The sequence below is a fragment of the Dendrobates tinctorius genome, unplaced genomic scaffold (assembly GCF_039654945.1).
Source record: "Dendrobates tinctorius isolate UK_male_01 unplaced genomic scaffold, ASM3965494v1 ptg000035l, whole genome shotgun sequence".
Classification (NCBI taxonomy): Eukaryota; Metazoa; Chordata; class Amphibia; order Anura; family Dendrobatidae; genus Dendrobates; species Dendrobates tinctorius.
In genome coordinates this window covers 10,933,610-10,958,820 of record NW_027361703.1, presented here as the reverse complement: position 1 = coordinate 10,958,820, position 25,211 = coordinate 10,933,610, and the positions used below count along the sequence as shown (strand labels likewise).

General features: G+C 43.4%; 1 protein-coding gene across 15 annotated transcripts in view; it reads left to right on the top strand.

The window, feature by feature from the left end:
• NRCAM (neuronal cell adhesion molecule) overlaps window positions 1–25,211 on the top strand; it is a 429,035-nt gene that overhangs the window by 372,828 nt on the left and 30,996 nt on the right. For 5 of the 15 annotated variants that reach the window (XM_073573267.1, XM_073573263.1, XM_073573271.1 and 2 more), the window contains 3 exons: window positions 10,015–10,134; window positions 10,528–10,713; window positions 15,608–15,643. In XM_073573267.1, the coding sequence (XP_073429368.1) occupies window positions 10,015–10,134; window positions 10,528–10,713; window positions 15,608–15,643 (342 nt within the window). The remainder of the gene's footprint in view (window positions 1–10,014; window positions 10,135–10,527; window positions 10,714–15,607; window positions 15,644–25,211) is intronic. The other 10 variants (XM_073573274.1, XM_073573272.1, XM_073573268.1 and 7 more) reach the window with 3 other exon arrangements.

Genomic DNA, 25,211 nt, shown 5'->3' with positions numbered 1-25,211 from the left:
TCTACTAAACTACTTGTGCATGCCCTCATCATCTCCCACCTCGACTACTGCAGCATCCTTTTCTGTGGCGTGCCTGCTAACACCCTTGCACCTCTCCAGTCCATCCTCAACTCTGCCGCACGACTAAATCATCTCTCTCCTCGCTACTCCTCCCTTCTCCCCTCTGCAAATCTCTTAACTGGCTCCCATTCCCTCAGCTTATCCAATTCAAATTACTAATACTGACCTACAAGGCCATCTACAACCTGTCTCCTCCGTACATCTCTGAACTAATCTCCCGATACTTCCCCTCACGTACTCTACAGTCCTCCTAAGACCTCCTTCTCTCCACCACACTTATTCGCTCCTCACCCAACCGCCTCCAAGACTTCTCACGAATAGCCCTCATCCTCTGGAATTCCCTGCCCCAACACGTCCGGCTATCATCCACACTCGGATCCTTCAGACGGAACCTGAAAACCCACCTCTTCAGGATAACCTACAGCCTGCAATGATCCCCGCTGCCTCCTCACCACTACTGGAGCTACCGCCTGTGATTGTTAGTTTGTTTACTGTAAGTGATATCTGTAATTCGTATGTAACCCCTTCTTATGTACAGCACCATGGAACCAATGGTGCTTTTTAAATAAATAATAACCCTATCTCAATATGTAGTAGGTGTACTAATAATAATATTAGCAAATACCTCCAATTACAAATGTAGCATAGTTCTTTAGATTTGTTGTCTCTTTCCTCATGTGCAGACATTGCAGGACCTTAGGAAATTATGGTTACGACCACTGATATAGTGACAGTTAGTTGCTACTGGTCATAACCATGGATACCTAAGGCCCTGCAATGCCTGCACATAAGGAAAGAGACAAAGCAAATCTGAAGAACTATACTACATTTCTAATTGGAGGCATTTGCTAATATTATTATTATTACACCTACTACAAATTGGGATAGGATCTTGGAGATGGAAATACCCCTTTCAGTCCCTCGTACACTTTAGATAGCTGTTGGTCGAGCGATGTGTGGTCCTATCATTTGGCCGACAGCCATCACAGCCAACTCTCCTATACAAGAGAGCACATTCAGCCAAGCCCTCCTGTATTCCTATGTGAAAGCCCCTGGCTGACACTTCTGGTGGCTTATGTTCAGGAAACAATGGGATTGGCAGTCCGAAATTGGACCTGCCTGATTTACATCTTCCTCAACCGTCATTTGGCTGGCGCCCCCATACATTGAATTAGGGGCCTAACCCATTGATATGAGTGGGTAGGTCAGACATTATTCTAAGGCGTATGGGGGCCTTGATACATAAAATTATTGAACGATGGATAGAGGTTGAAACCGTATGTGGTACAGTGGGACGGGAGAGGCTTTTAGTTTACAAATTGCAGCACTAACCTGGAGTCCCGATACTGGGGACTACAGCCACTTTTCACATGCCAACAAGATGAGGGATAGCTATAATATGTACACAGATTCATCTCATCAGGAGCTTGTCATATACCTGTTCAGTCTGTGCCATGTCCCTGAGGGGTACTTATGCTGTGTTCATACTGTGCTGTTAATCAGCAGCACAGTGTATGATTTTAGCTTAAGGAAAATATTCAGAATTGAGAGTCCTCAGTGGTTGATACCTTTTAATGGCTAACTGAAAAGATGGTAATACATTGCAAGCTTTTGAGACTACTCAGGTCTCTTCATCAGGCATAGACTAATACAAAATCTGAAGGGTCACATATTTATGCACAATACAGCACAGAAAAAATGCAATAGATGAGACAAGTGACGTGAAGCAGAATTATGATTATGGGAGAGGGAGAGACATAAATATTGCTCCAGTTCATAGATAAGGAGTCTGGATGTTTTATTGTCCTCTGATTGGGGTCTCCTAATGTGTTGTGATGCCCCCACAAGGTCTTAGAAGCAAATTCCTTAATTGATGTAAAAAGACATAAATCCATGCGACACATTCATTCCAGCATTGAGAGTGTCAAAGGTCTTCAGGATTACAAACCCAATTCTTCATACCTACAATACCCATTATGCACAAAACCTTTGTCACAAGACTTCTGAGAGACTAAGGAACCACCTTTTACATGTCTGCTACAGCATAAGGAGTAAAGTCCAGGGGCAATTTGAAACTCTGAGGAAAACACTTACAGAAAGCACAGAGCAAAAATTACAACAATACAACAACAAACTACGGACCTTTCTGGTTCATTACAAAGAAAAGAAACTACACAGATTGCGCCTCAATTCAGGACTCTATACAAACAGATACAAAACAAATACAAAACCTGACAACTTGGACAACCACTCCATTCCAGACACAAAAGCATCTAACTGTGTCATCAATCTCTCAGATTATAAACCCAACAAAGTGGAACTGGCCGTACTTTCTAGAGGACTCTCATTTTGTCCCACTAAGGCCCTAGATAAAACTGAACTCTGCAGTGATATGGAACATTATTTCAGGAGACTGCGCCTGAGGGAATATTTCAATGATACAGAAGATTCAGAAAACACTCAGACCGAAGGAAAAGGGATCCTAACAACTAGGAAAAGGTCAGACTGGACACCTCCACCTGGACGCAACCCTGATTTAGATAAATATATAAACTCCTTCAGACATTTGATAAAATCCAAAATCATAGACACCAACAGGAGACAAGCATCCAACATCAGTGCCCGGGAGAGAAAGGCCATACGGTCTTTAAAAACCAACAAAGAAATCATCATTAAACCTGCTGACAAGGGAGGTGCAATAGTCATGATGAATACGTCAGACTACATGAAGGAAGCAAACAGGCAACTTATGGACACACGCTACTATAGAAAATTGGAGTCGGATCCTACACAGTACTATTACAAGGAACTAAACAAGTTGGTATCTTGTCTGCCTGACCAGTCCATAAGAGCCGGTGATGACCTGATACCAGAGAGTCCAAGAATAGGGACATTCTACATGCTTCCCAAAATCCACAAATCTGGAAATCCAGGAAGACCAATTATTTCATGTGTGGGCACCCTCACTGAGCAGGTATCTGGATGGGTAGAGGGTATTCTTAAACCACTGGTGAAGGATACACCTAGCTACATTCAGGACACAACTGACCTATTGAATAAACTAGCAGCACTAGGTCCTCTACCAGAAGGAACAATCCTGGCCACCATGGATGTGGAATCTTTGTACTCTAATATCCCACACCAAGATGGATTAAATGCCTGCAAATTCTTCATGGAAAACACAGGGGCTGATGCTGATGCTGTGGTGAAACTTATAAAATTCATCCTCACCCACAATTACTTTGAATTTGACAACAAGATCTATCTACAGGAGACTGGCACAGCTATGGGAAGTAAAATGGCTCCATAGTATGCAAATCTTTTCATGGCCAAGCTTGAAAGTGAATTTTGTCCTCATGCCCCATCAGGCCCCTGGCCTACTACCGCTTCATTGATGATATTTTAATCATCTAGACGGAGTCTGAGCAACAGCTAAAGATGTTCCACGAACAGTTTAATCAATTTCATCCCACCATCAATTTAACACTCAACTACTCCAGCACTGAGATTAACTTTTTGGACACCATCATTAAGCTAAAAAACAATGAAATGGAGACATCCCTGTATCAGAAGCCAATCGACCGTCCAACATACCTTAAATGGGACAGTTTTCATCCAAAACTCATAACGAACTCTATTATCTATAGCCAAGCCATCAGATGCAATCGTATATGTTCCAACCCCATGGATAGAGACAAACACCTTGGTCGCCTCAAAAAGACCTTTTTGAATCAGGGCTACCATCCAAGAACAATTGAAAACCAAATTACAAGAGCCACCAGAATGTCAAGGAATTACCTGCTACATTACAAAGCTAAAGAAGAAAATAACCGGGTGCCTCTAGTAGTCACCTACAACCCAAATCTGGAAGTGCTAAGGGGAGCTGCACGGAAATTACAACCTTTACTACAAAAAGATGCCCGATTACAATCCATTTTTCCAGACCCCCCACTACTGTGCTTTAGGCAGCCCCCAAATCTAAGAAGCATCATTGTCAGAAGCTCCCTGTCCTCTCCAACAGCTGGAGGAACCTTTCCTTGCAACCAGAAAAAATGTAAAACCTGTCCATCTATAATGACCACGGACAAGATAAAGATCCCCAATTCATATCAGGACTACAAGATCCCAGGTACTTTCAGCTGCATTACATCTAATGTGGTGTACTTAATTATTTGTACTAAATGTCCAACTGGGGGTCTGTATGTGGGGGAGACAGGGCAAAAGCTTATAACAAGGATGAATGCTCAACCTCACACAATAAGAGAAAAAAGAATGGATCTACCTGTGGCAAAATATTTTTGTATGATGAACCACAACACCAGGGATATGAAATTACTGGTATTGAAAGGTAACTTCACATCTCAGGTAACTTCACCTCCAGATTTGGGTTGTAGGTGACTACTAGAGGCACTTGGTTATTTTCTTCTTTAGCTTTGTAATGTAGCAGGTGATTCCTTGACAATCTGGTGGCTCTTGTAATTTGGTTTTCAATTGTTCTTGGATGGTAGCCCTGATTCAAAAAGGTCTTTTTGAGGCGACCAAGGTGTTTGTCTCTATCCATGGGGTTGGAACATATACGATTGTATCTGATGGCTTGGCTATAGATAATAGAGTTCTTTATGTGTTTTGGATGGAAACTGTCCCATTTAAGGTATGTTGGACGGTCGATTGGCTTCTGATACAGGGATGTCTCTATTTCATTGTTTTTTAGCTTAATGATGGTGTCCAAAAAATTAATCTCGGTACTGGAGTAGTTGAGTGTTAAATTGATAAATTGATGGTGGGATGAAATTGATTAAACTGTTCGTGGAACGTCTTTAGCTGTTGCTCAGACTCCGTCCAGATGATTAAAATATCATCAATGAAGCGGTAGTAGGCCAGGGGCCTGATGGGGCATGAGGGCAAAAAATCGCTTTCAAGCTTGGCCATGAAAAGATTTGCATACTGTGGAGCCATTTTACTTCCCATAGCTGTGCCAGTCTCCTGTAGATAGATCCTGTTGTCAAATTCAAAGTAATTGTGGGTGAGGATGAATTTTATAAGTTTCACCACAGCATCAGCATCAGCCCCTGTGTTTTCCATGAAGAATTTGCAGGCATGTAAACCATCTTGGTGTGGGATATTAGAGTACAAAGATTCCACATCCATGGTGGCCAGGATGGTTCCTTCTGGTAGAGGACCTATTGCTGATAGTTTATTCAATAGGTCAGTTGTGTCCTGAATGTAGCTGGATGTATCCTTCACCAGTGGTTTAAGAATACCCTCTACCCATCCAGATACCTGCTCAGTGAGGGTGCCCACACATGAAATAATTGGTCTTCCTGGATTTCCAGATTTGTGGATTTTGGGAAGCATGTAGAATGTCCCTATTCTTGGAGTCTCTGGTATCAGGTCATCGCCAGCTCTTATGGACTGGTCAGGCAGACAAGAAACCAACTTGTTTAGTTCCTTGTAATAGTCCTGTGTAGGATCCGACTCCAATTTTCTATAGTAGCATGTGTCCATAAGTTGCCTGTTTGCTTCCTTCATGTAGTCTGACGTATTCATCATGACTATTGCACCTCCCTTGTCAGCAGGTTTAATGATGATTTCTTTGTTGGTTTTTAAAGACTGTATGGCCTTTCTCTCCTGGGCACTGATGTTGGATGCTTGTCTCCTGTTAGTGTCTATGATTGTGGATTTTATCAAATGTCTGAAGGAGTCTATATATTTATCCAAATGAGGGTTGCGTCCAGGTGGAGGTGTCCAGTATGACCTTTTCCTAGTTGTTACGATCCCTTTTCCTTCGGTCTGAGTGTTTTCTGAATCTTCTGTATCATTGAAATATTCCCTCAGGCGCAGTCTCCTGAAATACTGTTCCATATCACTGCAGAGTTCAGTTTTATCTAGGGCCTTAGAGGGACAAAATGAGAGTCCTCTAGAAAGCACGGCCAGTTCCACTTTGTTGGGTTTATAATCTGAGAGATTGATGACACAGTTAGATGCTTTTGTGTCTGGAATGGAGTGGTTGTCCAAGTTGTCAGGTTTTGGATTTGTTTTGTATCTGTTTGTATAGAGTCCTGAATTGAGACGCAGTCTGTGCAGTTTCTTTTCCTTGTTATGAACCAGAAAGGTCCGTAGTTTGTTGTAGTATTGTTGTAATTTTTGCTCTGTGCTTTCTGTAAGTGTTTTCCTCAGAGTTTCAAATTGCCCCTGGACTTTACTCCTTATGCTGTAGCAGACATGTAAAAGGTGGTTCCTTAGTCTCTCAGAAGTCCTGTGACAAAGGTTTTGTGCATAATGGGTATTGTAGGTATGAAGAATTGGGTTTGTAATCCAGAGTCCTTTCGGAATTAGATTCTCGTTTTTGCATTTAGATAAGAAAAAAATGTCGCCGTCCATTTGTGCACGTTTCTTCAGAAGTGGTTTTAGTTCCATAAAGATGCGGTACATTCTGATATCCTCCATTTTGATACAGGAAAGATGTATATCTTTGTACCGTGTTAGCCAGTGGATAGAAAAATATTCAGGATTGAGAGTCCTCAGTAGTTGATACCTTTTAATGGCTAACTGAAAAGATGGTAATACATTGCAAGCTTTCGAGACTACTCAGGTCTCTTCATCAGGCTAGACTAATACAAAATCTGAAGTCACATATTTATGCACAATACAGCCTAGAAAAAATGCAATAGATAAGACAAGTGACGTGAAGCAGAACTATCAATATGGGAGAGGGAGAAACATAAATATAAACATTGGACCAGTTCATAGATAAGGAGTCTGGATGTTTTATGGTCCTCTGATTGGGGTCTAGTTCTTTGTTGCCCCGCAAGGTTTTAAAAGGAAATTCCTTAATTGATGTAAAAAGACATAAATCCATGCGACACATTCATTCCAGCACTGAGAGTGTCAAAGTTCGTCATAAATTTGTACTCCCAAACTCGTCTCTCTCTCTGAGATGTGAAGTTACCTTTCAATACCAGTAATTTCATATCCATGCTGCTGTGATCAGGGATACAGAAATGTTTTGCCACAGGTAGATCCATTCTTTTTTCTCTTATTGTGTGACGATGAGCATTCATCCTTGTTCTAAGCTTTTGCCCTGTCTCCCCCACATACAGACCCCCAGTTGGACATTTAGTACAAATAATTAAGTACACCACATTAGATGTAATGCAGGTGAAAGTACCTGGGATCTTGTAGTCCTGATGTGAGTTGGGGATCTTTATCTTGTCCGTGGTCATTATAAATGGACAGGTTTTACATTTTTTCTAAAGACGTTCCACGAACAGTTTAATCAATTTCATCCCACCATCAATTTAACACTCAACTACTCCAGTACCGAGATTAATTTTTTGGACACCATCATTAAGCTAAAAAACAATGGAATAGAGACATCCCTGTATCAGAAGCCAATCGACCGTCCAACATACCTTAAATGGGACAGTTTCCATCCAAAACACATAAAGAACTCTATTATCTATAGCCAAGCCATCAGATACAATCGTATATGTTCCAACCCCATGGATAGAGACAAACACCTTGGTCGCCTCAAAAAGACCTTTTTGAATCAGGGTTACCATCCAAGAACAATTGAAAACCAAATTACAAGAGCCACCAGATTGTCAAGGAATCACCTGCTACATTACAAAGCTAAAGAAGAAAATAACCGAGTGCCTCTAGTAGTCACCTACAACCCAAATCTGGAGGTGCTAAGGGGAGCTGCACGGAAATTGCAACCTTTACTACAAAAAGATGCCCGATTAAAATCCATTTTTCCAGACCCCCCACTGCTGTGTTTTAGGCAGCCCCCAAATTTAAGAAGCATCATTGTCAGAAGCTCCCTGTCCTCTCCAACAGCTGCAGGAACCTTTCCTTGCAACCAGAAAAAATGTAAAACCTGTCCATTTATAATGACCACGGACAAGATAAAGATCCCCAACTCACATCAGGACTACAAGATCCCAGGTACTTTCACCTGCATTACATCTAATGTGGTGTACTTAATTATTTGTACTAAATGTCCAACTGGGGGGTCTGTATGTGGGGGAGACAGGGCAAAAGCTTAGAACAAGGATGAATGCTCATCGTCACACAATAAGAGAAAAAAGAATGGATCTACCTGTGGCAAAACATTTCTGTATCCCTGATCACAGCAGCATGGATATGAAATTACTGGTATTGAAAGGTAACTTCACATCTCAGAGAGAGAGATGAGTTTGGGAGTACAAATTTATGACGAACTTTGACACTCTCAGTGCTGGAATGAATGTGTCGCATGGATTTATGTCTTTTTACATCAATTAAGGAATTTCCTTTTAAAACCTTGCGGGGCAACACAGAACTAGACCCCAATCAGAGGACCATAAAACATCCAGACTCCTTATCTATGAACTGGTCCAATGTTTATATTTATGTTTCTCCCTCTCCCATATTGATAGTTCTGCTTCACGTCACTTGTCTTATCTATTGCATTTTTTCTAGGCTGTATTGTGCATAAATATGTGACTTCAGATTTTGTATTAGTCTAGCCTGATGAAGAGACCTGAGTAGTCTCGAAAGCTTGCAATGTATTACCATCTTTTCAGTTAGCCATTAAAAGGTATCAACTACTGAGGACTCTCAATCCTGAATATTTTGGTATTGAAAGGTAACTTCACATCTCAGAGAGAGAAGAGTCTGTGAGTATAAATTTATGACGACCTTTGACACTCTCAATGCTGGAATGAATGTGTCGCATGGATTTATGTCTTTTTACATCAATTAAGGAATTTGCTCCTAAGACCTTGTGGGGGCATCACAACACATTAGGAGACCGCAATCAGAGGACAATAAAACATCCGGACTCCTTATCTATGAACTGGAGCAATATTTATGTTTCTCCCTCTCCCATAATCATAATTCTGCTTCACGTCACTTGTCTCATCTATTGCATTTTTTCTGTGCTGTATTGTGCATAAATATGTGACCCTTCAGATTTTGTATTAGTCTATGCCTGATGAAGAGACCTGAGTAGTCTCGAAAGCTTGCAATGTGTTACCATCTTTTCAGTTAGCCATTAAAAGGTATCAACCACTGAGGACTCTCAATCCTGAATATTTTTCTATCTACTGGCTAACACGGTACAAAGATATACATCTTTCCTGTATAGCTTAAGGAGTAATTTCACCTAATTTATTTCAGTATGGGGAACTTGGTTTATTAACATTGGGAAACACTGATTTAATAGACTACAACAAACTTTCACACTTACAGAAGTATCCAATGCACCAGAGTAAGCCGAAAAGTACAAGCAACTTTCTACTGACTGTTTTGTGGCTGCAGTGTCGTGTTATTTTGCCTAATACATGTATATATTATGAGCAATAAGGAGTCCTTTGAGGAATATCTCTGGTGCCTGGGATACTTCTGTTAGATCTACTGGCAATCGGTTTGTGAGTTGCCCCAAGTAAGCCGGGAGCTGGAGGCATGCAGCATGGGATCCGTATAATAAAATGTTCACACTTAGCTTGTGCTGTCTCTATAATGATAGGATAATGGAATGATGAGTGAATAAGGTTAGGTAGTAATTTTGGAACTGGAGAATCAGTGGGAACCGCAAGGAAGGTTGAATTTCCCCTGCCACTCCATAATGGATAGCATAGGATAGTAGGTGGTGGATGCTTGCTCCATAACCGTTCAATAGAATCAATACTTGTACACTAAATGGACTATACTGTTGTGTGTTCACGGATCATTTCTAAAAAAGACGAAAGGTAAGAATGAACCTTATTGGGCGGTGTATGCTGTCAATTTTGCATTGCAGTACTTTAACAGCGTCCGATTCTGTAGTATTTAGTTGCAGATGTATTTTATGTCCATGTGCTTTTTTTCGCCATTGAGGTTCAGATCCATATTAAATGTTTCATGGTAAAATTATTAGTAACTGTGAATAATTTAACCATCAAAAAAGTAAACTTGTTTTTGTTTTAATAGTTCCTAGTGTGGCATTTTTACATATATCGCACCGAACTCCTGATTCATTAACACTGATGTGGAACCCACCGGCACATCCAAATGGGGTCTTGACTCAATATACTTTAAAGTACCAGTCAAGTAAGTCTTGTACCTGAGAACAGACATTTTTTGTATTTATATTTGCAGTGCTCTACACCTTTAAAACCTCATATCTGTACATAAAATTGCTCCATAAATACCTATTGCAGCAGTCTTATTGTCAAGTTTCATAGTCATATTCTATCATCATCCTACTATTCACTCCATATGTTATTGGATCTGGTCTTTAGGAATGAGGATAGGTACATTGGATTGTTGAAGAAGATAATATGGAGGGGATAATATTTTTTAGATCCTAGGACAGCTATGGTACAGTTTATAGGTACCGGAATACATCTAGGCTGTGATGTCCCCTGTGTGTACAGTATACAGACCTGTGTGTGGACTCAGAAGTGACTTTACACCCACTAATGATTCTTGTTTGCCTTTCAGTAAATGCCACACATGAATTAAGCCCGCCAGTAGAAATTACAATCCTTGCAAATGAATCAAGTTATATTCTAAAAGATTTAGTGCAGAATACAAGATACAAGTTTTACTTCTATGCGCACACTGCTGTTGGACCGGGAAGTCAGAGTACTCAGGAAGCAATAACTGCAATGGATGAAGGTAAGATGGGTATGTACCTGTATAGACATACTCTCCGAGCTTAATTTATTTGTTTGCTATTATTATTTTACTGTCCCATCAGGAGAGAAGGGCAGGGATGAGCACTCAGAAGTCCAGAACGCCTCTGGAAGAATAGTGTATTGTCTCCCCTCTAGTCATGAGTGAGCGTGCTCCGGTAAGGCGTTATCCGGTCATGCCTATGTGTGCTAATAGATTATTAGCGTTCTCGAATACTATGTTCCAATCTACACACCTGTATGTCTCACAGCTGTTAGACAGCCTGAACATATGCAGGGATTACCTAACAAACAGGCAAGCCCTTCATGTGTTGCGACTGTTGAACAGCTGTGAGACATGCAGCAGCGGTGACTCGAACATAGTATTCGAGCACACCTAAGACACTGAATTAGCACATGAGCATGCTCAGATAGCACCTTATCCGAGCACGCTCGCTCATCTCTGCTCCCCTTATAAAATGACACACAACATGCACACCTTGTACACACAGCCGACAAGCGCACAGGGTTGTTAACTTCACTTTTTAGTTTCTCTGGATGGCTTACTAAAAAATCATGGACAGACAATGTTTTTTACAGACACATTGGAAACCCATAGTAACTCATTATGATTATAAGAGATCCATGCCTATAATTCTAATATAAAGATATAAGCTGCAGTCACTGTAAACTGTAAAACACAGTAATAAAAAAGATGTATAAGATTCTTCAGCTTCAAAAAAATCACAAACTGGGCAAAAAAATGTCCAATTTTTATTGACTGTCCTGGAATATCTGGACAGCTGTCATCCCAGCAAGTGCCGCACATACATGCCAAAAACTTATTAACAATTTATACGTATTGTCTCTCACATCAAACAAGCTCAGTACACACCATGGTCTCACATATCAGACAAGCGCAGTACACACCATGGTCTCACATATCAGACAAGCGCAGTACACACCATGGTCTCACATATCAGACAAGCGCAGTACACACCATGGTCTCACATATCAGACAAGCGCAGTACACACCATGGTCTCACATATCAGACAAGCGCAGTACACACCATGGTCTCACATATCAGACAAGCGCAGTACACACCATGGTCTCACATATCAGACAAGCACGGTACACACATTGTCTCACACATCAAACAAGCTCAGTACACACCATGGTCTCACATATCAGACAAGCTCAGTACACACCATGGTCTCACATATCAGACAAGCGCAGTACACACCATGGTCTCACATATCAGACAAGCGCAGTACACACCATGGTCTCACATATCAGACAAGCACGGTACACACATTGGGCTCACACATCAGAAGCGCAGTACACACATTGGGCTCACACATCAGAAGCGCAGTACACACATTGTCTCACACATCAGAAGCGCAGTACACACATTGTCTCACACATCAAACAAGCTCAGTACACACCATGGTCTCACATATCAGACAAGCACGGTACACACATTGGGCTCACACATCAGAAGCGCAGTACACACCATGGTCTCACATATCAGACAAGCTCAGTACACACCATGGTCTCACATATCAGACAAGCTCAGTACACACCATGGTCTCACATATCAGACAAGCGCAGTACACACCATGGTCTCACATATCAGACAAGCGCAGTACACACCATGGTCTCACATATCAGACAAGCGCAGTACACACCATGGTCTCACATATCAGACAAGCACGGTACACACATTGGGCTCACACATCAGAAGCGCAGTACACACATTGGGCTCACACATCAGAAGCGCAGTACACACATTGTCTCACACATCAGAAGCGCAGTACACACATTGTCTCACACATCAAACAAGCTCAGTACACACCATGGTCTCACATATCAGACAAGCACGGTACACACATTGGGCTCACACATCAGAAGCGCAGTACACACCATGGTCTCACATATCAGACAAGCTCAGTACACACCATGGTCTCACATATCAGACAAGCGCAGTACACACCATGGTCTCACATATCAGACAAGCGCAGTACACACCATGGTCTCACATATCAGACAAGCGCAGTACACACCATGGTCTCACATATCAGACAAGCTCAGTACACACCATGGTCTCACATATCAGACAAGCGCAGTACACACCATGGTCTCACATATCAGACAAGCGCAGTACACACCATAGTCTCACATATCAGACAAGCACGGTACACACATTGGGCTCACACATCAGAAGCGCAGTACACACATTGGGCTCACACATCAGAAGCGCAGTACACACATTGTCTAACACATCAGAAGCGCAGTACACACATTGTCTCACACATCAAACAAGCTCAGTACACACCATGGTCTCACATATCAGACAAGCACGGTACACACATTGGGCTCACACATCAGAAGCGCAGTACACACATTGGGCTCACACATCAGAAGCGCAGTACACACATTGTCTCACACATCAAACAAGCTCAGTACACACCATGGTCTCACATATCAGACAAGCACGGTACACACATTGGGCTCACACATCAGAAGCGCAGTACACACCATGGTCTCACATATCAGACAAGCTCAGTACACACCATGGTCTCACATATCAGACAAGCGCAGTACACACCATGGTCTCACATATCAGACAAGCGCAGTACACACCATGGTCTCACATATCAGACAAGCGCAGTACACACCATGGTCTCACATATCAGACAAGCACGGTACACACATTGGGCTCACACATCAGAAGCGCAGTACACACATTGGGCTCACACATCAGAAGCGCAGTACACACATTGTCTCACACATCAGAAGCGCAGTACACACATTGTCTCACACATCAAACAAGCTCAGTACACACCATGGTCTCACATATCAGACAAGCACGGTACACACATTGGGCTCACACATCAGAAGCGCAGTACACACCATGGTCTCACATATCAGACAAGCTCAGTACACACCATGGTCTCACATATCAGACAAGCTCAGTACACACCATGGTCTCACATATCAGACAAGCGCAGTACACACCATGGTCTCACATATCAGACAAGCGCAGTACACACCATGGTCTCACATATCAGACAAGCGCAGTACACACCATGGTCTCACATATCAGACAAGCACGGTACACACATTGGGCTCACACATCAGAAGCGCAGTACACACATTGGGCTCACACATCAGAAGCGCAGTACACACATTGTCTCACACATCAGAAGCGCAGTACACACATTGTCTCACACATCAAACAAGCTCAGTACACACCATGGTCTCACATATCAGACAAGCACGGTACACACATTGGGCTCACACATCAGAAGCGCAGTACACACCATGGTCTCACATATCAGACAAGCTCAGTACACACCATGGTCTCACATATCAGACAAGCGCAGTACACACCATGGTCTCACATATCAGACAAGCGCAGTACACACCATGGTCTCACATATCAGACAAGCGCAGTACACACCATGGTCTCACATATCAGACAAGCTCAGTACACACCATGGTCTCACATATCAGACAAGCGCAGTACACACCATGGTCTCACATATCAGACAAGCGCAGTACACACCATAGTCTCACATATCAGACAAGCACGGTACACACATTGGGCTCACACATCAGAAGCGCAGTACACACATTGGGCTCACACATCAGAAGCGCAGTACACACATTGTCTAACACATCAGAAGCGCAGTACACACATTGTCTCACACATCAAACAAGCTCAGTACACACCATGGTCTCACATATCAGACAAGCACGGTACACACATTGGGCTCACACATCAGAAGCGCAGTACACACATTGGGCTCACACATCAGAAGCGCAGTACACACATTGTCTCACACATCAGAAGCGCAGTACACACATTGTCTCACACATCAAACAAGCTCAGTACACACCATGGTCTCACATATCAGACAAGCACGGTACACACATTGGGCTCACACATCAGAAGCGCAGTACACACCATGGTCTCACATATCAGACAAGCTCAGTACACACCATGGTCTCACATATCAGACAAGCGCAGTACACACCATGGTCTCACATATCAGACAAGCGCAGTACACACCATGGTCTCACATATCAGACAAGCGCAGTACACACCATGGTCTCACATATCAGACAAGCTCAGTACACACCATGGTCTCACATATCAGACAAGCGCAGTACACACCATGGTCTCACATATCAGACAAGCGCAGTACACACCATAGTCTCACATATCAGACAAGCACGGTACACACATTGGGCTCACACATCAGAAGCGCAGTACACACATTGGGCTCACACATCAGAAGCGCAGTACACACATTGTCTAACACATCAGAAGCGCAGTACACACATTGTCTCACACATCAAACAAGCTCAGTACACACCATGGTCTCACATATCAGACAAGCACGGTACACACATTGGGCTCACACATCAGAAGCGCAGTACACACATTGGGCTCACACATCAGAAGCGCAGTACACACATTGTCTCACACATCAGAAGCGCAGTACATACAGTAGACTCACACATCAGAAAAGTGCAGCACACACTATGGACTTGCACATTAGACAAGCGCAGCACACACATTGGACACAGACATGATGCACACCGCACACATGAGACATGTGCAGTGCTCCCATCAGGAACACATTACATACATTGGATTCACACATCAGACAGCAGCATCACGGACTGGACACGGATGGTGATGGAGTTGCAGTGGGTAGAAGTACTGAAGACTATAATGACCCATCGTTATTTTTATAGCATTTCCTTACAGGAGTTAGATTGGGTAACAAACATGTTTCTCGAAAATGGCTAAATTTCTAAAATGTATTTTCCCTCAGAGTGCATACACCATGTCCTAAGTATAATTTATTTAGTCTCCTTCTATTTCCATTTAAAGCTGGTTTTCCCCCACCTGCTGTGGGTGCAGGCAAAGGTAAAATGTAATGTTGCATGTTTTTCTACATTTGTGAAAACCTTCCATCAAAATGCTAAGAGGATCAGCCTTGCATTAAAAGAAGCCATTTGTGCGGATGTGATCGAATGTAGAGCTAAGAGTCCTTGGCTTATAAATGTGATGTTTGAGTTATAGCATCTGAGGATGTAGACGCTTTAGTTATCGAGGACTTGCCACCATTTTTTCATCTTTTTTTTTTTGTACCTGTGCATATAACAAGCAAGGACAGCATAACAATACTATGCGATTGTGGATAAAGTCTATCTACTACTTGCGTCTTTGGCCATATGACATCTCACACTTTAGCATCATGCTGGGATATTTTTTAAGATTTGTATTTCATATGCCAGTGTTAATCTAATTTGTGCTGGACACTAAGATGTTAATCTTCCTCCTGATAAATTTGTTTCATCCTTCCCTGTACTTGCTGCAAGTTGTAACTCAAATCTACACTTACTCATTCATACATTGATCTAAATGACAGGCGCAAGTTTCCTTCCATTTTTAATAATTCCATTGAACTAATTGTGGCCCCACTACATCAGGATGTCACCGCTCCCTTTTATTATCACTTTTATAAATGTTAAGCCACAAAAAAAGTCTAAAACTTTAATGCAGATATTTGCTGAGTCAAAATCTGCAAATTTTTTTATGGCAAAAAAACTGATTCAAAGCTAAAGATAAACATCCTCCAATTATCCCCAGTTATTTTTACAGATACTAGTGAGCATCAGGCAAAATATTTGCAAAATGTAATATCTGTAGTGTGAAACAAGGCTCTAATCTCCAGTTTTAAGAGTTTCAAAATGTGCAAATATGCACCACCAGATGGCAGCACACGCACAGGAGAAAAAGCTGATGAAGGAATTAAGTGTTAAAATCAAATTTTCTGCAGACTAACCTAATACCATCTTGGCGGAATTGCCTGCATTTCAGGTGCCATGTCACCTCTGATTAATTAGGTACATGATCAAAACAGCGTCTGGTGAGCAGGAGACTGGATAGTTGGAAACACATCAGGGAATTACTGTAATTAATGCTTAATGATTACCCAGATATTAGGATTCCGTTTATAAGGTAATTCACTAATTGAACTAGTTGAAATTCAAAGAATGTAATTTCCCTTTGCAGACAATTCAAGGATTTTCTATATATTGTATGCAAAGCTCAACATTGCTGGGTGAAATGGTACCGAAATTGTAGATCTATTGTTTAAGACATTTGTGATGAACATCTATAGAGTGTCTGGTTTGGCTTTTATCCTAAGTCGTGTGGCAAGGCTCTTTAAAGGGTCAATATTGATTTTTAGGATTGCTAATACTTATAGGCAGTACTAGAGTTCAAAATCTATTCCTCTCTGAAGCAGCAATGTGCATAATTAATTTCCCAGAGGAGCATGCATGGCCTATAAGTCTCCTTACGCCACCTTGGCACTCTCCACAAGGAGATACGTGACCCCTTAGACACCCGTCAGAAGTCTCTCATCCAGCCAAATCGGACATCTTGGATTGCACTGATGAGGGGCAAGCACCCTTAAATATGTAAAACAACTATATAGAAGAAAAATGCCATGACTATATTGATCATAAAAAAACTAAAAATACCAAGCAAAATATATAACGCAGAAAGATATTCAAAGTACTGATAAAAAATCAAATATGTGTCTGCAGATAGAATGCCTGGATTGGTCATGTGGCAAGGCTCATGTAAAGGTCTTTATTGACTTTTATAATTGTCACCCCAATAGGCGGCACTACTGTAGAGTTCAAGCCCTATTCCTCTTTGAAGAGGCTTTTTGCCTACACTTCCATATTCAATTTCACGTTTTCTTGATTTCCTAAGTACACACAGATCATACAATGCTCTGTAGTGTGATGGATGCTGTAAATGATGTTGTATTCCTACACGGTAATCTGGATATATTGTTTGAATGAGCATCAGTTGTAAAATATGGAGTATGGCTAAGTAGTTGAATGTATGATGTATCATGTATAGAGTTGAGCGATACCGTCCGATACTTCAAAGTATCGTATCGTATGGTATCGGCCGATCTTTAAAAAAAGTATCGGTATCGCCGATTCCGATACCGGAAGTCCCATTCAAGTCTATGGGACTTCCGGTATCGGAATAAGAAAAACCCTTTCCTGCCCTTGTACAGCCTCTCTGGGGTCTGTACGGGCCTTTCGGGGGGCTGTGCCGGCCTGCCAGGGGGTCTGTGCAGGCTCCGGTGGTCTGTGCCGGCCTGCCGGTGGTCTGTGCAGGCTCCGGGGGGCTGTGCCGGCCTGCCGGGGGGCTGTGCCGGCCTGCCGGGGGGCTGTGCAGGCTCCGGGGGGCTGTGCCGGCCTGCCGGGGGGCTGTGCCGGCCTGCCGGGGGGCTGTGCAGGCTCCGGGGGGCTGTGCCGGCCTGCCGGGGGGCTGTGCCGGCCTGCCGGTGGTCTGTGCAGGCTCCGGGGGTCTGTGCAGGCATCGTCCGATGGGACTACAAGTCCCATCGGGCGATGCCTGCTACCATGACAGTGATTGACACATTAGCCAATGATGGGATAGTAGTAGTCCCATCATCCGGCTAATGTGTTAAATGTAAAAAAAAAAAAAAAAATTACATGCTACATACATACAACATGCATACTACATACATGCTACATTCATACTACATACTACATACATGCTACATTCATACTACATAAATACTACATGCAACATACATACTACATATATACTACATGCATGCTACATACATACTGCATGCTACATACATACCACATATATACTACATACATACTACATGCATGCTACATGCTACATACATAACACATATATACTACATGCATGCTACATACATACTACATGCTACATACTACATATATACTACATGCATGCTACATACTACATGCTACATACATACTACATGCATGCTACATACATACTACATACATACTACATATATACTACATGCATGCTACATACATACTACATGCTACATACTACATGCATGCTACATACATACTACATGCTACATACTACATATATACTACATGCATGCTACATACATACTACATACATACTACATGCATGCTACATACTACATGCTACATACATACTACATATATACTACATTCATACTACATACTACATATATACTACATACATACTACATACATACTACATACATACTACATGCATGCTACATACATACTACATGCATGCTACATACATACCACATACATACTACATGCTACATACATACCACATATATACTACATACATACTACATATATGCATCATACATACTACATGCTACATACATACTACATATATACTACATGCATGCTACATACTACATGCTACATACATACTACATATATACTACATTCATACTACATACTACATATATACTACATACATACTACATACATACTACATACATACTACATGCATGCTACATACATACTACATGCATGCTACATACATACCACATACATACTACATGCTACATACATACCACATATATACTACATACATACAATACATTCATACAATACATACATAGACATACAGTACATATAACATAGAGTAACATACTTACCAATACTTGTCACATTGTTCCCCGAAGCCATTGTCTATTCCGGGATAAATATTAACATAACAAACCACAAAAATACTCACCCACGATCCGAAGCAGTCCACGAGTGTGTCCCACGACGATCTTGGGTAGAGAACTGCAGCATCAGATGATGCTGCCGTTCTCTACGGGCTGCAGGAATCCAATGACGGAAGGTAGGTATCCTTCCGCACTGTATTCCTCCGCCACTTAAAAAAAAAAAAGTCCCTAGTCTCACTTTATGCCATTGCTGTGTGGGAAATTCCCACACAGCAATGGCATAAAGTGAGACTAGGGACTTTTTTTTTTTAAGTGGCGGAGGAATACAGTGCGGAAGGATACCTACCTTCCGTCATTGGATTCCTACAGCCCGTAGAGAACGGCAGCATCATCTGATGCTGCAGTTCTCTACCCAAGATCGTCGTGGGACACACTCGTGGACTGCTTCGGATCGTGGGTGAGTATTTTTGTGGTTTGTTATGTTAATATTTATCCCGGAATAGACAATGGCTTCGGGGAACAATGTGACAAGTATTGGTAAGTATGTTACTCTATGTTATATGTACTGTATGTCTATGTATGTATTGTATGAATGTATTGTATGTATGTAGTATATATGTGGTATGTATGTAGCATGTAGTATGTATGTGGTATGTATGTAGCATGCATGTAGTATGTATGTAGCATGCATGTAGCATGCATGTAGCATGCATGTAGTATGTATGTAGTATGTATGTAGTATGTATGTAGCATGTATGTAGCATGCAGTATGTATGTAGTATATATGTAGTATGTATGTAGTATATATGTAGTATGTAGTATGTATGTAGCATGCATGTAGTATGTATGTAGCATGTAGTATATATGTAGCATGCAGCATGTATGTAGTATGTATGTAGTATATATGTAGTATGCATGTAGTATGTATGTAGCATGCAGTATGTATGTAGCATGTATGTAGTATGTATGTAGTATATATGTAGTATGTATGTAGCATGCATGTAGTATGTATGTAGTATGTATGTAGCATGCAGTATGTAGCATGTATGTAGTATGTATGTAGTATGTATGTATGTAGTATGTATGTAGCATGCAGTATGTATGTAGCATGTATGTAGTATGTATGTAGTATATATGTAGTATGTATGTAGTATGTATGTAGTATGTATGTAGTATGTATGTAGCATGCAGTATGTATGTAGCATGTATGTAGTATGTATGTAGTATATATGTAGCATGCATGTAGTATGTATGTAGCATGCATGTAGTATTTTTTTTTTTTTTTTTTTTTTTTTTTTAACATTTAACACATTAGCCGGATGATGGGACTACTACTGTCCCATCATTGGCTAATGTGTCAATCACTGTCATGGTAGCAGGCATCGCCCGATGGGACTTGTAGTCCCATCGGACGATGCTTGCACAGACCCCCGGACATCAGCACAGCCCCCCGGCAGGCCGGCACAGCCCCCCGGCAGGCCGGTACAGACCCCCACAGGGTGCACAGACCACCGGCAGGCCGGCACAGCCCCCCGGCAGGCCGGTACAGACCCCGGGCAGTCCACACAGCCCCCCGGCAGGCCGGCACAGCCCCCCGGCAGGCCGGCAGAGACCCCCGGCAGGCCCGAAATGACGGCGCATCATGATGCGCACACACCGCGCATCATGATGACGTCAGGCCGTCAATCAACTGAACTTCCGATTCCGATGCCGAATTCCGATATTGAAAAAATATCGGAAGTCGGTATCGGAATTCCGATACAGCAAGTATCGGCCGATACCCGATACTTGCGGTATCGGAATGCTCAACACTAATCATGTATGAGCATCAATTATTACTGCCTTCAGTATCCACACAAAAGTGGTATATGAACAATATTACTTCTCGTAACGAATTATAAATATGCATTATCCTCAAAATAATATGTCTTGTTTTTCCCATCCACTTTTTGGGGGCTATTTTATTGAGTAAAATTCCCGGTCAGATGCCTCTCACCCAGCAGTACCTCGAAACACAGTGTCTGCAAGTTGAGATTTTGATTTTGGCTTTGTGAGAATCATGTGGGAATAGTGGATGAGGGCAGGTATATCTCGCCCAGATACCTTTCCTATGTGGCCTAGTCTGGTCAGTATCTCACCTGGTTACTAATGAATTATGGGAGGCGAATATAAAAGGATGCCAGGTGGTTGTGTGAGTGTCTCAGCCTGGGGACACAGAGAGCCTGTCTGTGTGAGAGACACAGGTGAGTGAAAGCAGTGCCCACGGTAACTGTGGTTTGGCAGGACAGGAGAAGCCCGCCAGTTGGTAGTTAGGTTGTACCTTGTTTAGTTAGTGCGGGACAGGCAAGGATTTGTTTTATGTTTTTTTTCCTTTATGCATTGCTTTCACCTTTAATAAACCTGACCCAGTGTCAGTTATACCCGGAACCCGGATGTGCGCCTGAGTTTCATGCTGAACGCATGTGACCTTTGACTCCAGCAAAGGCGATCCCGGAGTGTTTTATCACATTGTGGTGGAGAATCCGGGCATCATGTTGGACGCATGAACATGGAGGACGTGGTGAAAGCGCTGGTACAGTCCACCGCCGTCCAGCAAGAAGCTAATCGGGTGATGATGGCCCAGCTGAAGGAGTTGGTGGACTTGACAGCTACCGATCGTTCGCTTCTCCAGCAGGTGGCACAGCGCCTGGCAAGCTTGCCTGAGGTTGACCTGGAAGCCGAGTCGAGAGTGATTCACGTGAGTCGGTACTGGCAGAAGATGACGACCGAAGATGACGTCGAGGCATACCTGACCTCGTTTGAACGGACGGCGGTGCGGAAAAAAGGTCCGAAGGCCCGCTGGGCCGGCCTGATTGCCCCGTTTCTTTCCGGTGAGGCCCAAAAGGCTTATTATAACTTAGAACCTGAAGCCGCGCATGACTTTGACAAACTGAAAGCTGAGATCTTGGCCCGGCTGGGAGTGACGACCGCTGTCTGTGCACAGAGAGTGCTTCGATGGACTTATCAGCCGGATAAACCACCGCGGTCACAGTTGTTCGACCTGATCCATGTGACGAAGAAGTGGCTACAACCCGAGGTGCTGACAGCGCCAGAGATAATCCAGAGAGTCGTCCTGGACAAGTACCTGAGAGCTCTACAGCCAGCTCTGAGGAAGTGGGTAAGCCATGGAAATCCTACGACTGCAGATCAACTGGTGGATCTGGTTGAACGTTACTCCGTGGCAGAAGGACTCCGAGACGACGCTACCCCACCTCGTTCTTCATCATCTCCACGTGGAACTGGTAAGACTGTTCCAGGGAGGAGGGGAGAAGGAAAAATCCCTAAGACAGTGGGGGAGGAAAACGGGACTGCCTGCACAGCAAGGCCGAGAGTAACGAACTATGGTCTAAGCAAGGGGCCCGTTAGGTGTTTCCGCTGCCAAGAGATGGGCCACATTGCTGTGAACTGTCCGGTCACTGCTGAACCCATGCAGTGCGACGTCACAGACTCTAAAAACCGCATGTCTATGGTTGCACGGGTAGTGAGTGTGAATGCCGGTCAAAAGGATGTGGAAAAACACTTGTGTGATTTAACTGTTGATTTGCAAAAATGTGGTGGCATTGTTAGACTCAGGAAGTGTGGTGACTCTGGTGAAGGCTAGTCTGGTGTCAGCCCCGACTGGACCATCAGACAAATTTTCTGTAACGTGTGTGCATGGAGACACCTGTTCATACCACACCACGGTCATATGCATTACTACTTCCTATGGGTCTGCACAACATAAAGTGGGACTGGTCCCTGCATTACTGCATGATGTTGTCTTGGGCCGGGACTTTCCCCACTTCTGGCAATTGTGGGAGAATCAGTTGATGCCCCAGGGTAATAGTGTACATGGTTCTTTTCCCAGGGCGCGTGTGGGTCCCGAACCCCTGGATGAGGTCCCCCCGGAAGACTCAGGGAAAGATTCTGCTGGAAATGACCTGCAGTTCCCGTTTTCAGTCATGGCGGGTGATACGGAGGAGACCGGGGAAGAGGAGGACGCCGACAGCCGTCCACCTCCCCGTATGCTGGATTTGGAAGTTCAGAAAGATGACTTCCAAAGCGAGCAAATAAAGGATCCTACCCTTTCTCAGGCTAGGACAAATGTAAAAGGGATAAATGGGGTACCTGTAGAACCTGGCTCTAGGCTGGCATATCCTTACATGGTCCTAGAGAATGATTTACTATATCAGATAGAGAAAAAGGGGGAAGACACGGTGCAACTATTAGTTGTGCCAAAACCCTACCGGCGGCAGGTGCTGGACCTGCCCCACGGACATGTGATGGGAGGTCACCTGGGAGTCCATAAAACCACTGAACGGATATTACACTGTTTTGTTTGGCCAGGCATGCATCACGATATTCGTGTATATTGTGAGTCTTGTCCTGACTGCCAAGTCTCTGCGCCTAAACCCCGGTTCTGTAGCCCTTTGGTACCCCTACCTATTATTGAGGTCCCGTTTGAGAGGATTGGGATGGATTTAGTTGGGCCTCTTCCACGGTCTGCACGTGGACACCAACATATCCTGGTCATCTTTGATTATGCCACTCGTTACCCGGAGGCCATCCCTTTGCGTAACACGGCCACCAAGACGATGGCCAAGGAACTGGTGCATGTGTTTAGTCAGGTCGGTATACCAAAACAGATACTCACCGACCAGGGGACTCCCTTTATGTCCAGGGTAATGAAGGAGCTCTGCCGGTTGTTACAAATCGAACCGTTACGCACATCTGTGTATCACCCTCAAACAGACGGGTTGGTCGAACGGTTCAATAAAACTCTGAAGCAGATGCTGAGAAAGGCGATAGACAAGGACGGGAAGAACTGGGACTATTTACTTCCGTATTTGCTTTTTGCCATCAGGGAAGTGCCCCAGTCTTCCATGGGATTCTCGCCTTTCGAGTTATTGTACGCCCGACGTCCTCACGGACTGTTAGACGTTGCCAAAGAAACCTGGGAGGGTCAGGTCACTCCGTTTAAAATGGTAATAGATCACATATCCCAAATGCATGACTGTATTGCGGCTGTTATGCCTATCGTCAAAGAACACATGATGCAGGCTCAAGGAGCCTAAAAAAGAATCTATGATAGGGGCGCCAAGATCCGTACGTTTGCACCCGGAGATAGGGTGTTGATCCTGGTCCCCAGGGTGGACAGTAAGTTCCTAGCAAAGTGGCAGGGCCCCTTTGAGATTAAGGAAAGAGTTGGTGAAGTAAACTACAAGGTATACCAGGCAGGTACATGATAAACCTGTTCCGGTTTCCGTTTAAATCTGATAAAACCCTGGAAAGATCGGTCTGCTTTGTCAGTGGAGCTGGCCCGTCCCGTCTGCTCGCATACTGTACCGGAGGTACGGGTTGCAGAGACTCTCTCGGAGCCGCAAAAGACAGAGGTCAGGCAGTTTCTACTTCACAACCAAAAGTTTTTCTCAGAAAAACCCAGGCAGACTACGCTAATGAAACATGACATCGTAATGGAACCTGGTGTCACAGTTCACGTGAAACCCTACAGAATTCCGGAAGCGCGCCGTGAAGCCGTTTCCCGAGAAGTGAAGGCAATGTTAGAGTTAGGTGTCATTGAGGAATCGCACAGTGCTTGGTCCAGCCCGATTGTGTTAATTCCTAAACCGGACGGCACCATCCGGTTCTGCAATGACTTCAGGAAACTGAATGCGGTCTCAAAATTTGATGCCTACCCTATGCCCCGGGTCGACGAGTTAATAGATCAGTTATGAAAAGCCCGGTATATTACGACCCTAGACCTAACAAAGGGGTATTGGCAGATCCCTCTGGTGGAAGCGGCCAGAGAAAAGACGGCATTTGCTACGCCGGAAGGTTTATTTCAATCTGTGTATATGCCGTTTGGACTGCACGGAGCAGCGGCGACCTTCCAGAGACTGATGGATCGAGTCCTGAGGCCACATAGGC